Here is a 13359-nt window from a genome sequence, read left to right as displayed (position 1 = left end):
ATGTTTCCCCATCATGCTGGATGAACATGGCAGAAACAAGCCAGTTCTTGCGCACCTGCAGCTGGGTGGATGAGGACGACGGTGACTTGGGCGCAGGCGAATCATCCCCGCTGTTGTCGTCTTCTGAGATCCGAAACTCCAAGTCCTCCGTGTACCTCTTCCTCTTCACCTGGCGGCTGGAGCGCCGCTTCTGATGAGCAAAGAAGGAGAGAGCCGTCAGTGATGGCGTGCTTAGCTACAGCTGCTCCTCCAGACGGCGAGGGAAAATGAAAGCATGGACAGCAACACATGAACTGTATGCTCCTATGCTAACAACTTGCAGTATATACATTTGTATATTAAGATGGCGTATTTTATACAAGTGAAAGCTCTGCCTGAAATGCATCTTTTCACATCATCTCCCTTTTTTATTTGGCAACAGATATTTACCTGAAACGCACTTACAGTAGGTTCTACTGCTGCTTATTAAAGGGAAAAAGGTAGAAACTAAGTGAAAGATGGGTTTCTTTTACTAGCTTCCATGTTTACTGTACATGGGCATGGAACACAATGACAGATCAGTCCAAATGGGGTAGAAAATTTGGGGGAAATTGGAAAATGTCTAATTACTGCATGTACTTAGTAGGGCTGGGTGATATGGACCTACAACTCAGATCCCGATATATTTAGGTTGAACATGGATATACGATATATATCACCATATTTTATCCACAGAGGGAGTTTAGACAAATTAAAGCCAAATGTGAGTGTCAAGGTGTTTTATTAAAATAAATACTAAACATGGGGATTTCTTTTATATTTTAAAGCTTCATACAAGAGTCACATTAAAAAATAGCATATAAAATAGTCACCACAAATAAAGTGGGCCATTCTTTTCTAAATAGACAGGGTCAAATATATTTTGACCTATGATCAAATCCAAGAATGAAATATGGAGTGCCTGGTACAAGAGGACATTTTAAAAATATCAATGTAGTATTTTAGGTAAAAATGTTTGGAAGACACAGCATGTCCTTATTTTGTGGCAGGATTACCAACGTGTCGACTGCATCAGGCTAGCATTAGCAGCTAACTTCCTTCTACAATTGAAGAGCTTGCAACCAAAAGGCACTAAATCCAATTTTCACCAAGTTGCATGTTTTTCATGAGTTTAATAGACCTCTGTCATGTGTATCCAAATCACATATTTTGGTCTTGAAATCATTTTAAAAAATATGAAAAAAAGTGATATGAAATTTATGCTTTCAACCAAAAGTCGCTATTTCCATTTCAGATTTCAAAGGAGCTAAATCCCTTTCTTCATTCTTTATTCTGATTGGCCCAAGTTTCCCATCTATTGATAATCTGACCAATCAGAGAGAAGAATACAATTGGCACTGCACATACAGAAAGCCAGTATCAGTGCGCATCCTGTTTTGTTTGTGTACATTATGATAGTTAAAGTATGTTATGCAATTCAGGAGAACACAAATTGTGTTTTTACAGTATTCTGTAACATGGAAGTTTTTTTTACGCCATAAAAGGCATGTCTCTACCTTGACACCTCCAACTTTCATGAGAAACATTTTACTTGTACTAAAAAACATATAATGTAAAGAGTTTGTAATGAGATGATTTTTGTCACTGTCACCTTCATGGTGCAGTCAAATATGAGCAGTGCTTTTAATAAATTTTTTATTAATTTAATTAATAATAATTATTTATTATTTATTTCAGCCAAGAGGCGCTAAATCCGAAAAAAAGAAAATTGGAAAAAATATATAAAATACATGGTGTGTGCAGGATTTTTATAGCATGCATTTTTATGACCTATATTGATAGCTCTATCATTTGCAATATAGACTTGATGACCAAATAGATTGATATGTGCGTAGTTAAAAATCATTGATTTTCTCGAAATCAGTCAAAATGGATTTAGCGCCTTTTGGTTGCAAGCTCTTCAATTGTGCTAGCGCTCATACTAAATAATTGGGACGTCAAAACTTCGCTGGACATTGCGTGTCCATGGTTTTCAGAAGGTTTTTATAGCGTTTTTTTTCCCACTGTTGCAACGTGGACCATATCCTGTATTAGCAATGTGAGGTTGTTTTTGCTCTGTCTTTCATGAAGAACGCAACAGGAACGCGGCAGACATCGCACACGTTCCTCATGCTGGAGTTAGGGTGGTTTTTAAGTTTTAGTTTTAAGGTGGTAAACATTATTTATTTAATGCTCTGGATTGGAAGTGGCTCCATATTACAGTTACTGCTTGTTCCTTGCCCACTTCTTCCACCTCAGACACGCTAGCTTGTTAGCTTCTACTGAGCCTCCGGGCTTCTGCTCCGCCCCTCCTCCCTTCTCTTTAAGATAGAGCTCAATTCCGGTCTATATCGATAAACAATATGGTTGGTTTTTATATTTAAAAAAAATACAGATATTTTTTTAAATATCGATATATCATCCAACCCCAGTATTTAGTTCCACTGTGTTACATTGGTTGCACCGTGAGTGAGCTTGATAAGCTGCTGTTGGTCTGTGAGGTGTGAGGAGGGGTAAATATGAAGCACAGCGTGTTGGAATGTTGGAAACTATGAGTGAATTGGGAGTATGCATGGACCCTCTGTATTAAAAAGTACAACTTGAATTGTTCAAGTTAAAGACGGCTGCTGCAGCAGCGGCCTTCTACGTTACACGCTGTGACACGCAAGCTGATCAATCAACTCCACGCTTGACAAGAGTTTGGTACCTGCACTCCATCCTCATCCTCCTCCTCCACAGGTGAGGGAGGCGGAGACTTCACCTCCACGTCTTCGCTGGCTGATCCCTGTCGCTTCCTCTTGGAATCCTTCTTGGCAGCAACAGCGCCATCCTCAGACTCCGTCTTCTTGCTACTACAAGAAGACAGGATAAAGGTTGGGATGATTTATTGGCAAACATTTCAAAGATGAGGCAAACTAACAGGACTGCCTGTCCCAGGGCGGTGGCCATGTTTGATTTAGCCATTTACTAATCATTAGTGTGCCTCGGGGCCTGGAACACAGGGGGTTAATATGATGAAAGGGAGGGGCGGGGGGGAATCGAGAGATGCAGGCGGGGAGGGCGCACAAGAGGGGCCAGAGCCACAGCAAGAGGGGGGAGGGAGGGCGGACGCTTCCTCTCATCTCTGGCATGGAAAGAAAGAGGAGCCGGTGTGCGTGTGCGCTCACGTCTATACATCTACACAGGAAGTCCACACCACACGTTTGCTTACACTCACTTCCTATGCATCCCTAGACGGAAGCCTTCCACATAGTGCCCTCAGGGGCAAAATGGCCCAGTATTTTATAGTTTCAGCCTCTCATCCGCACAGAAACGGTGTTCTGGCTGCCCTGAAAGGATACTATTGAAAAAGACTTCCAGAGTGCCAGGTCGCCGTGTCTTTTTAAAAATGAAAACGTCACTGAGGCCATGGCCTCACGTGACCAGAGGTGAGGTGATTGATGTGCCATATTGCTGATTTTTTGTGCAATTTCAGTACTTTTTCCCCAACAGCATATGAACACTGTTACAGGCCAAGCCTGGCCCTTTAAGTTGAAGTGCATTGTGGGGAGTCTACTGTAACTGGCCTGCTAGCTAGCGGTCTTGGTATGTTTGCAAGCTTCTCCCTGAGAAAACCCACGGTGTGTATGAAACGGTTGATCATTCTGACTGACAGGAAGGTTTGAACTTTCCTGAATGTGAAAATGTGATGTCAGAGTAAAGTGTACGCCAAGGCCTTTTACAGCCTGAAAACAAAGATTTCACTTAATGCAGGCTATTTTGGGAACCTATCCCTGTGATAAAAGGAGGGAATAGTGTATGTGAATAGTGTCGTGACTCACCCCAGTCGCCATTCTTGTATTTTCTGGTCTAATACTGCCACAATGACAGAGACGGACATATGTGAACATGGTCACCAAAGCGTACTCAGTAACGAGTAATCTAACGCATTACTATTTTAAAAAAAAGTCATCTAATTTAAGTTACTTATCCACTCACTCTGGTAGTCGGGATGGCTGTATTCAGTTGGACTTTTATTTTCACTGTCCTGCCGGCAGACCTTGCTTGCCATGTGAACACTAGCAGTACCTTAGAACTCTTCTTCTACTCCCTTTTCTTCCAACCTGCCTGCCCTCCAGTATCCACACACGAAACAGCAGCTGGGAACAACACAACACACCCAACGCCACGCTAGTTTTCAGCAAATAGAAAGCCAACTTTCAACTTCAAGTTCAACATGAAAAAAAGACCGGTTGTCGTTCTGTGGTGAAAGGATGTTGCAGGCAGCCACCGTTATGTAACTTTGTTACATTCAAAATAAAGTAAACTGTAAGGTAACCAAGTTACTTTCTCATTCAGTATCAGTAGTCAGTCATCGGATTACTTTTTCTTAGTAACTGTGGCATCACTGGTCACGTGGTTCCATCCGTGTCACAGCGCCACACTTAGGTGTGCCTCGTGTATTACGTTCCCGTCTGGATGCAAATATTTACTCCACTATGCCAAGTCACCATAAAAGAACAGTTTGTGGTGTGGCCAGAGAGACTTGTCGTTCAACCACAACTGCCCCCCCACCCTCCACACACATACAGCATGATGATCCTTCCATCGGGCTGGAATCCAACACGTTCCTTGCCTTCTGAATGACATCAAGAAAAGACATCTCATGTTCTCATCTCCTTAACCTTCACTGTTTGACCTGCACTCAGAGAAAGCATGTATAAACATAAGAACCAAGATGGCCGAAGTCACTCGGCGGGTTGGTGTTTGTCCTGTTAGAGCTGGAGCACACCATCTCAAATCTCAATACACACTTATGGCCATGGTGTGTCGTCATGTCAGACAATTTCTTGCCATATCTGCCATCTTGCCCTTCCACATCCCAGCATGGAAGCGCATCTCTCTCTCCCTCTCTCTCCCTCCTTTCCACTCGGCCCTCCTGCCTGCTCACTCCCTGGCGTCCCTGGGGCCCTTCTCCTTTCATCCTCGTGCCAAGAGCAATAACCATCTCCGTGGTAACGGCTGGTCATGTGACCTGCACCTGTTCCTCTGGCTGGTCGCCACACGCTGGAGCCATCTGGCCCCACACACACACACACACACACACACACGTCTCCACTTGGCTGCTTCTCTCCCTCCTCCGTGGCCTTGCTTCTTCAACCTCCTCAGTCGTCACTCCATCACTACTCTACTCTTCCTACACACTACTCTTTCTCCACTATCCATTCCGTAACATCTTTGCTTCTTATTCCAACGAGAAAAGCAGAATCATAGACGACCACAAGGCCTAGCGAGGCGGCTATTAAACGAGGTTTTCTATCCAAACTATGAGCATGCAGTAACAGGTACACTGAGGATAACATGTCATTCGTGGAGTATTTTGCCCCATTTTGGTCCTTTGAAGCATTAGCTAGTCGCTAGCCGGCCATCGCTAGCTCTGTGGTGTGGCCAGGTGTCACTACGGCAGTAAGGTAGTTCTTGGGCGCAACAATAACAATGTGCTTCAGATGCAGATTACATGATCTGTGAGGCTTCCGAGGAATGTCCCATTATGTGCTTTCCGAGATGCCTCTTTTTACATCTTTAGCACAGATAGAAATACAGATAGTTCATGTCTCATAAAGGAATTGTGGATAATGATTTGGTTTGTTTGGGTTCCTCCACCAGGAAATGGATGCTGCTTGCTAGCAGTAGCTCAGCAGTGCGTAGAGCATAGAAACCTGTTTGACTCCTTTTTAACAGAGTCCTCTGGACATGAAATAACACCCCTATAGTCACCTTTACTCTACTATTAGCCAATATAGTAGACATAATAGAAAATACGCCATCTTAACCAAATGAGATAAGACGGGCTCCCACGTGAGCACAAACAGTGTACTTCCTGGTCAGGTCTACTAGTCTACTGCTGTTTCTAGTTAGCAATGGAACATACATGCAGTCAACATTCACACACACAGAATCTACTGTCAGCCATCCTACACGGCTAACAGGCAACTCCAGCTAGCTGAGGTGCCACACGCTACAAATACTGTATTACACATCTTCTGAACGCCTTCTTTGTATTTGGCCATGTTTATGCTTCATTTAGGAAACAAACGCATACAATTTGGTGAAATACGCACTTGTGTTGTTACAGTGAGTGCACAAAATGCACAAAGTGACGTATATAACGCCGCTATGTTTCACATTACCTTTGCCAAGCACAGCACAAAGCACAGTGCAATGGATGTGGATGAAATGTTCAGGAATGTTGGGAAACGGAAGAACTGATGACACTTTGGGGGTGATCCGGATCACCAGGATCCAGGAATTTCTTAAAGGATTCTTCAACATTGCTAGATAGGTCAATTTTTGCCATTTGTGCATACAACGCCACAGAAAAAGGTCAGAGCACAAAACAAACCCACTACAGGACAAGTTTCCAACTGGTTGCAGAAAGTATGAAAGACTGATCCAGATCATGGAATCGCTGGGGATACTGCGATCCAGAATATGGACACATATTTGGAATTGAAGAAGATGTAACAAACAGCATCATATATAGTCGCCAAGACACGGTGTAATCTGGATGGCTTGGATCTTCAAAAGATGGAGGGACATCCAGAAGAAAACCACCCTTTTACCACCAGTTTACCATGTTGAAGTTAATTTTTCATGTTGGTCGTTAGATATTCATCTTTGTCACTGTTACTTTCAAGTTGGCAGTTGGATATATGGCTCCCTAGCAACAGTGATAGCGCTGTTGCTATGTAGGTCCCACCCATACTTGGGACAGTCAAATGACTATTGCATTGAAGAGAATTAGTTTTAAAAAAGCCATATATTCTAAATCAAAGCATCAGTTTAGTAGGAACTAACATGGTTAAGTTCCACTTTGTCTATTCTGCATCATAAGACACTCTCCAACACAAACAACAGGATATGTGCCTTTGTTTTTTTATTTGTCAACATGTACGCCTATATAGACAGTCTTCTAAATATTCATCTTCAATGCTTTAATACTTATATACTGGTTATTAATAGCCTGGTAATTAATAGAAAATATACTCATCATGCCCGAGTCGCACACAGGCTAACCCGGCTAGCTTCCATTCACGCTATGTAAGCCAGAGTGGGAGCTAGCCAAACGGAGCTAGCTAGCCAACTTTGGCCAGGGTTTATAGCCAATTCAACCTGTTGAGGCGGGGAGGGGATTGTTCAGTGTTTAGAATGATTTAGTGCCACAACTGAAGGCACTAAACTGAGGAAATATATCATCCAATATATACATCATCCAACCCAACCCAAACTTGTGTGCCGCTAACAGGGTGAACCACTTGGGTGCACAGTGATCTTACTCCATGGCCACCATCAACAGGCTGGTTATGAGCTAGACCCGAGAGCGTGGAGCTGGTATGTTTCTTTTCGGAGAAAGAAGAGAGTCAATGGACACCTGAGGCTTTGACATGCATGCATACATCGTGTGTATATCATCACCCCTGGCAAAAGAACACCACAACAACGGCCAGGAGACAAGGACACCCAGCCACCATGACAGCCACGTTCTATCTCCACACAGCAACAAGCAGGGTGCCACAATGTGTGTACTGCAAACAAATCACACACGGGGAAGGGCGTGGCAGCTGAGAGCCGGGTTATTTATAGATGTACTTCCTGAGAGAAGTAGACAGAGAGGCGGTGTGAGCCAACGGGCCGAGAGAGAGAGAGAGAGAGAGAGAGAGAGAGAGAGACGGAGAGAGAGAGAGCAAGGTCAAAGGAGAGAAATGAGCTGACTCTGCAAGTCAAGCACCTGATTCTCTCCGTCTCAGCCAGCAAGATGTGTGCACACATGAAACCTTCCACCAGTAGTACAAGCATCTCCCATTGTGCTTTCGAGTGGAGCCAAGGTCATTTCCTGCTCACTTAAAGCTGATTGGGACACCTGGCATACAGTATGTATGTATCCATACTAGGGTTGGCCGGTATAGATTCTTCCAATGATAAAAGGAAAACAAGCCCAGTGGATGACTGTGTGCTGCGGCGGATATGAAAGATGAATGAAAAGCTGTCAGGGGGAGGACCGTGTCTGGGGAAGCATTTACTCGGCGGACCTTCCTACCTACACAGGTTGAAATGGTGATAAATGCTGGTGAAAGTTGGATGAATCTCCTCTTGAATGGAAGCTAGTAAAGTTAGCTTAGTTTTGCACTCCAACTGGTCGTGTGTGCACGCGACCTGGGCTTGAAGAATATATTTTCACCACGTTGCGTTTTAAGGCTTTAATGTAAGGAAGGTTAGCCGCAAATACACATTCGACACACATGGAACACACTTCCGTGATTGTCCTTCCAAATAAGAGCACCGTTTGCCCCATGTCTGCGTCAACAAAACAAGAGTGGGATAAAAATATCTTCCATATGCGGTTGGAATGGCATGGGTGACTAGATCTTCCTTCATGACAAGCATGACAGGCATTTAGCAGCAATGCGTGCAGAGGCTGACATCCATTAGACCAGTTAGCTAAGGTCCATATCACCCAGCCCTAATCCATACCAATATTTACTACATCAAAATGCATCCACCCTGAATATGAACATATCCTGCACATTCACAATGCAAAGTCTTTCCAGGCTGAGGAAGAAACGAATGCAATGATTCTTAGTCTTAAAAGGAACAGTACACTTTTTTTTTAGGAATGTTGTCCATCATCCACCATCCTTTCGTGAGCCATGAACGCATCTTTCTCCTTTCTGTGCCGTGTAAAGATATAAAAACAGGTGAAAAGAGGCAGCTAAGAAGGCACGTAACAGGCCTTGTCAAAAAACCTCAAAAAATGTCCATCATGTGACGTGCATATGAAGCATATTGTTATGATGATGGTTATGAACATTGTTAGGGCCAAGAACTAACATCAGTGGCCACAGGCTAGCGACTAGCTTCAGCGCACACTGGCTCCCAAAGCCTCAGGCCACTAGCCAAAGGCTAGGTGAAGCGTTCCTTTCTATGTTGCGATGTGAAATCAATGCGCACAGGAAGGAGGTTATACTAAAATACTCCACGTATGATGTGTTGGCATCAATGTACCCGTTACTACGTGCTCACAGCATGGATAGAAAACCTTGCTGGAGCTTTAATAGCCGCCTTTCTAGCAGCATACATTTAACATGTTTGTCTTCACTCCCGTGTCTACGGTAAGTGTTTAGATTCAGTGGTCCCTGAAGGCACCATGGTCGCAAAGTGAAAGTGATAAATAACTTCTGCACTGTGGCTCCTGTCACTGTAATTAGTTCCAGACCCGACCGCAACGAATGAAGACATAGGAATTCATGTTAATGACATAAAATCATTTTGAGCGTAGAAAATTGGTTTATGACTATTTATGACATTGCAATTCTAATACTGCAGGGGCTCAAGACAGTCACTAGCTAGCAAGCTCGTTAGCATCACATGCATTTCTTCTAAAACGTACCACTTCCACACGGAATGGATGTGTGATGTGGGGAAATGCCATGAATGACTTCATGCAGTGTTAAGCTAATGTCATGTAAGCTAATGTATCATCAATATTTCGCGTCATCACTGCCATTGAGTGACCACCATACAACATATCCCATGGACTTCCATGTTCGGATGTACCACAGAGCATTTATTGATTGCAGGTAGAGATAGGGTAGAGATAATCCAAGTGCTATATTGTGAGGGATGACTGTGCATGAACTGATAGAATACACATGCCAAATGTGGCATTACCACAGATGGAAGGGCCCTGTGTGGATGGTAAGGAGGACACCACTCCAAGTGGTGCATCACAACCAAGGGAGAATTGTTGGCACAAACCAACCCCGCAGTGGTAGAAACCCGTTTCCACCTAGCCAAAGTCAAGTGGAAAGGTGCGAGTCAGTCTAGTCGTTTAGAGAAAAGATGTAAATACAGCACACATAATTTGCTTGGCTATTCCTGGTTTCCCAGCCAGTGTTCCATGCCATTGTTTTGGAGTGGACCTGTTACCTCCTGCCAGAAAAATAGTTCTTCCTGTTAGCTAAACAAATGACAATGTCTCGGTAGCTTGCTTTATATACAGTTCACTTATGTCAATACAACATGGCTGGCCTTTAAGGGGGAGCTGGGCGGGGTGTTAGGGTTTATAGTCGAAATAGATGTGTATTAGTAGCTCCCACATGCTAGCCGTCTTTTTTTTTTTTTACAAAATCTTCTCTTTAGAACACAGTAAAGGGAGAAAGACGGGTGGTCATGTTTTGCATCCGAAGTGTAGATGATGGTCAAAAGAACCTGCAAAAAGCACTTTTCCTTTAAAGATGAAAAAGTATAAATGCATGTCATGATGGGTGCAATACAACTGATGGGAGGAAAGGAAAGATGAAGGCTTGGGTAATTGTACTGGTCCACCATTTTAGAGTAGCAGTGAATGGCCAGTAGCCATTATTATGCTAAATTAACCTGGGCGCTGCAGGCCACCACTCAAGATGGAGGAAAGCCTGACAACAGATAACAGCTAGTTTACCAACACACACACACACAGGACTCCCTCACCCCCACCCAATCGTAGCTGTGGAGTGGTCAGCAGCATGGCCTTCATTATCATTAGACGCCATTTTCTGCCACAAAGGAGGAAAGACCCTCCCCCAATACACACACACACACACACAAACGCCTGCCCTTCATCGCCTCACACGCTCTTCTCACCCAAACTATCCCAACCCCCGCCTCTTCTCCAGTGGCCAATGCATGCATGCATACACTCCCCCACCACTGACCCCTTTGGCCCTCCCTCTTCCTCGGGATAAAAAGGGCCGCAAGAGCGAGAGGGACAGAGAGAGGGACGAAGGGAGAAGGGGGGAGACAGAGAGAAAGAAAGAGGGAGATGGAGAGAGAACGAGTGAGGGAGATGGAGAGAGAAAGAGAGAGAGGGAGGGCTGGTAAAGCAGAGAGAGAAAGGTGGGGGCTGTCCTGACACATTCCTCTGTCGGATCAAGTTTCCACCTTCACAATGAAAGCAGCTCAGACTCCCATCTCTGCCTTTGCTCATGTCCTCTGACTCAGGAAGTACACAAGCCATCTGATGATACTGCCTGGTGTCCTGATACCATATATCCAATATCACTCTGATATCAGTGAAAAAAAAAAGATCAGGTTACACCAGCCTGCATCTACAACCGCATCATCAGGGTGTGCTGACTATTTTCCTTCATGTCTGAGAAGACATTGCAGCCGAGTACTCATCGTGCACCAGTTCCCGTGGTGGCACAGAAGCAGGCAAGTTCAATACGATCCTACATTGTGAACATGAATCCCACACTGACCGAAACGAACCAGATACTGCCCAGAAGTTCACAAGCCTTGCTTACATAAACACTACACTGTCAAGAGCATCAGAGATATTTCCTACCTGGATTTTTTGGGGGTCTTGGCCTTGGGTGTGGAGTTCTTGACTTTTTTCTCCTTCGGCTCTTTGGGAGTCTTGGGGTTCTTGGGTGTTTTAGGCGTCTTGGGAGTCTTGGGCTCACTGCCCTCTGCCTTCTCCTTTGGTTTCTTTTTGCGTTTTCGCTTCTCCTCAGCAGGTGGGGAAATCCCGTGTCCAATTCCCACGCCAATACCCTGCTCACACCCCGTGACTGGAAGTTCCGACTTGCCGCCGTCATCGTCGTCGCCTTGTGTCACGTTTTGCCCTTCTTCTCCATCCTCTGCTTTTGTTTTCCTTTTCTTCTTCTTTTTTGGCTTACTTTCCCTGCCATTGGGTTGCTCCGTGCTGATAGGCTGACTGGAGTCAGCCGTGCTGCCAGCGGGTCTGTCAGGAGCCGTCATTAAGGTATCGGCGGAAGGGTCCGAGGGGGAATGCTGAGGGGCCAAGGAGAGAGACGATGGTTAATGCCAATGGAATTGCATTCAATTATACGAGACAAATCAGATTGGCAGCAGAGTATTTTTACAAGACAGACATATTGGAATAGTGAAGCCAGTTCAATGAATGATGTAGAAAATGTACACTGAAAACATTTGGCTGAAGATGAGCGCAAAGTTTGAGGTCTGATCCCACCCATTTGTCATGTCGGCATTTGGAAGGTGTGACTGAATGAAGGTAGACGCTCAGGTTGGGTGATGTGGTTTAGGGTAGACAGGTTTAGAGTCCTCCGATAAGAAAATGGCTGGTATTCTGGTTTTTTTTTCAGGCTCATTTGGAGCCTTAAAATTTAGGTCTAACAGTTCAAACCAATAAGAAAGAAACCATGCTGGCATGAGTCATTTAAGACAAAACAATTCCCAAATAAACATACCCCGTTGTAAGCAGCACAACACAAAACAGTCCAAGATCACACTAAAACACGAATTCCACAGAAACTGCCGAAATGCTGGAACTAGCTTGGTGGAATATGGTTGGGACAGGCCTGCTTTATCCAGCAGACAGGAAGGGATTGCTGGGTGAAAAGGATGTCATTCACAAGGCGCTGTAGACAGACCCGTGTGACACCAAACTACCAACGGAGGAAGAATCCAAGCACATAAGCCTCATCGTTAGCTTGTTTCAACAAGTGGAATCACTTCTGTAAGCCATTCTGGAGCATAAGACAAGAAAATATCAGGAGAATGTCATCAAAATATTCAGATATGTTGGCGGCGCCGTGATCCTTCACCGGAAGGATGGAGCTTCAGGTTGTACAGGGGCGTCAAACGGCGGTCGGCTATGTAGAGATGTGGTAATTCCCCTCATCTAAATCCACTGGAGAACATTTCCTCTTTTGCATTATGAAGGTCTACCTAGACCCTACTTCAGGTCCAACATAGTCAAATGTAGATTGGCATCTTCCAGCTGGTCTTCGACTAGGATGAGATGTGTACAGATAGAGTCGTGTTATTCTATTATGAGTTCCGGTTGGGTTAGTGTTGAATAGACCAGCATGTGTGCACCATAGTGAAGTGGAGCCCAGACACACGGAGTCACATGACTACCGCTCACTCCCCTGTGTTATAACCCCCCCCCCACACACACACACACACTTCAGCACCAAGACTGTAACCTTGGTAAACAAACTGGCTGACATGTGGTTTTTCCTTTTCTGCCCTTCTGCAAATTCAATCCTCCGTCCTCCTCATCCTCAGCGCTCCAGCGTATGCCTTGTGTGAAAGGAAAGTGGCTACCAGCTGTTGAGAGCCACTCCAGCTGCCGCTACCCCTTCTCCCTCTCTTCCAACGCCCCCCTCCTTTCATTCTCTCTCCAGCTGCTCGGGGTCCCAGCAGCAGATGGGAAATCAGGCATCATGACACGAATAAATTATCTCCACACTTCAAAAAGTCAGAGTGAGGAAGTGTGCTTTTGTGTGTCATCCTCGCAGAGGAGAGAGCATTTGTTTGTGTGAGCTTTCACTT

The 13359-nt window shown here is 44.6% G+C and overlaps 1 protein-coding gene across 6 annotated transcripts in view; it reads right to left on the bottom strand.

Annotated features, from left to right (window-relative positions):
• Window positions 1-13359, bottom strand: part of chd7 (chromodomain helicase DNA binding protein 7) — a 59568-nt gene that overhangs the window by 27097 nt on the left and 19112 nt on the right. For 5 of the 6 annotated variants that reach the window (XM_058062261.2, XM_058062259.2, XM_078788746.1 and 2 more), the window contains 3 exons: window positions 11384-11832; window positions 2726-2870; window positions 56-190 (listed from right to left, as the gene is read on the bottom strand). In XM_058062261.2, the coding sequence (XP_057918244.2) occupies window positions 56-190; window positions 2726-2870; window positions 11384-11832 (729 nt within the window). The remainder of the gene's footprint in view (window positions 1-55; window positions 191-2725; window positions 2871-11383; window positions 11833-13359) is intronic. The other variant, XM_058062264.2, reaches the window with a different exon arrangement.

This window comes from Doryrhamphus excisus, linkage group LG2, assembly GCF_037039965.1.
Source record: "Doryrhamphus excisus strain RoL-2023G ecotype Guam linkage group LG2, RoL_Dexc_Guam_v1.1, whole genome shotgun sequence".
In the NCBI taxonomy this organism is placed as follows: domain Eukaryota; kingdom Metazoa; phylum Chordata; class Actinopteri; order Syngnathiformes; family Syngnathidae; genus Doryrhamphus; species Doryrhamphus excisus.
Note: the sequence above shows the minus strand (reverse complement) of the source record. Positions and strands in the feature narration are given on the sequence as shown.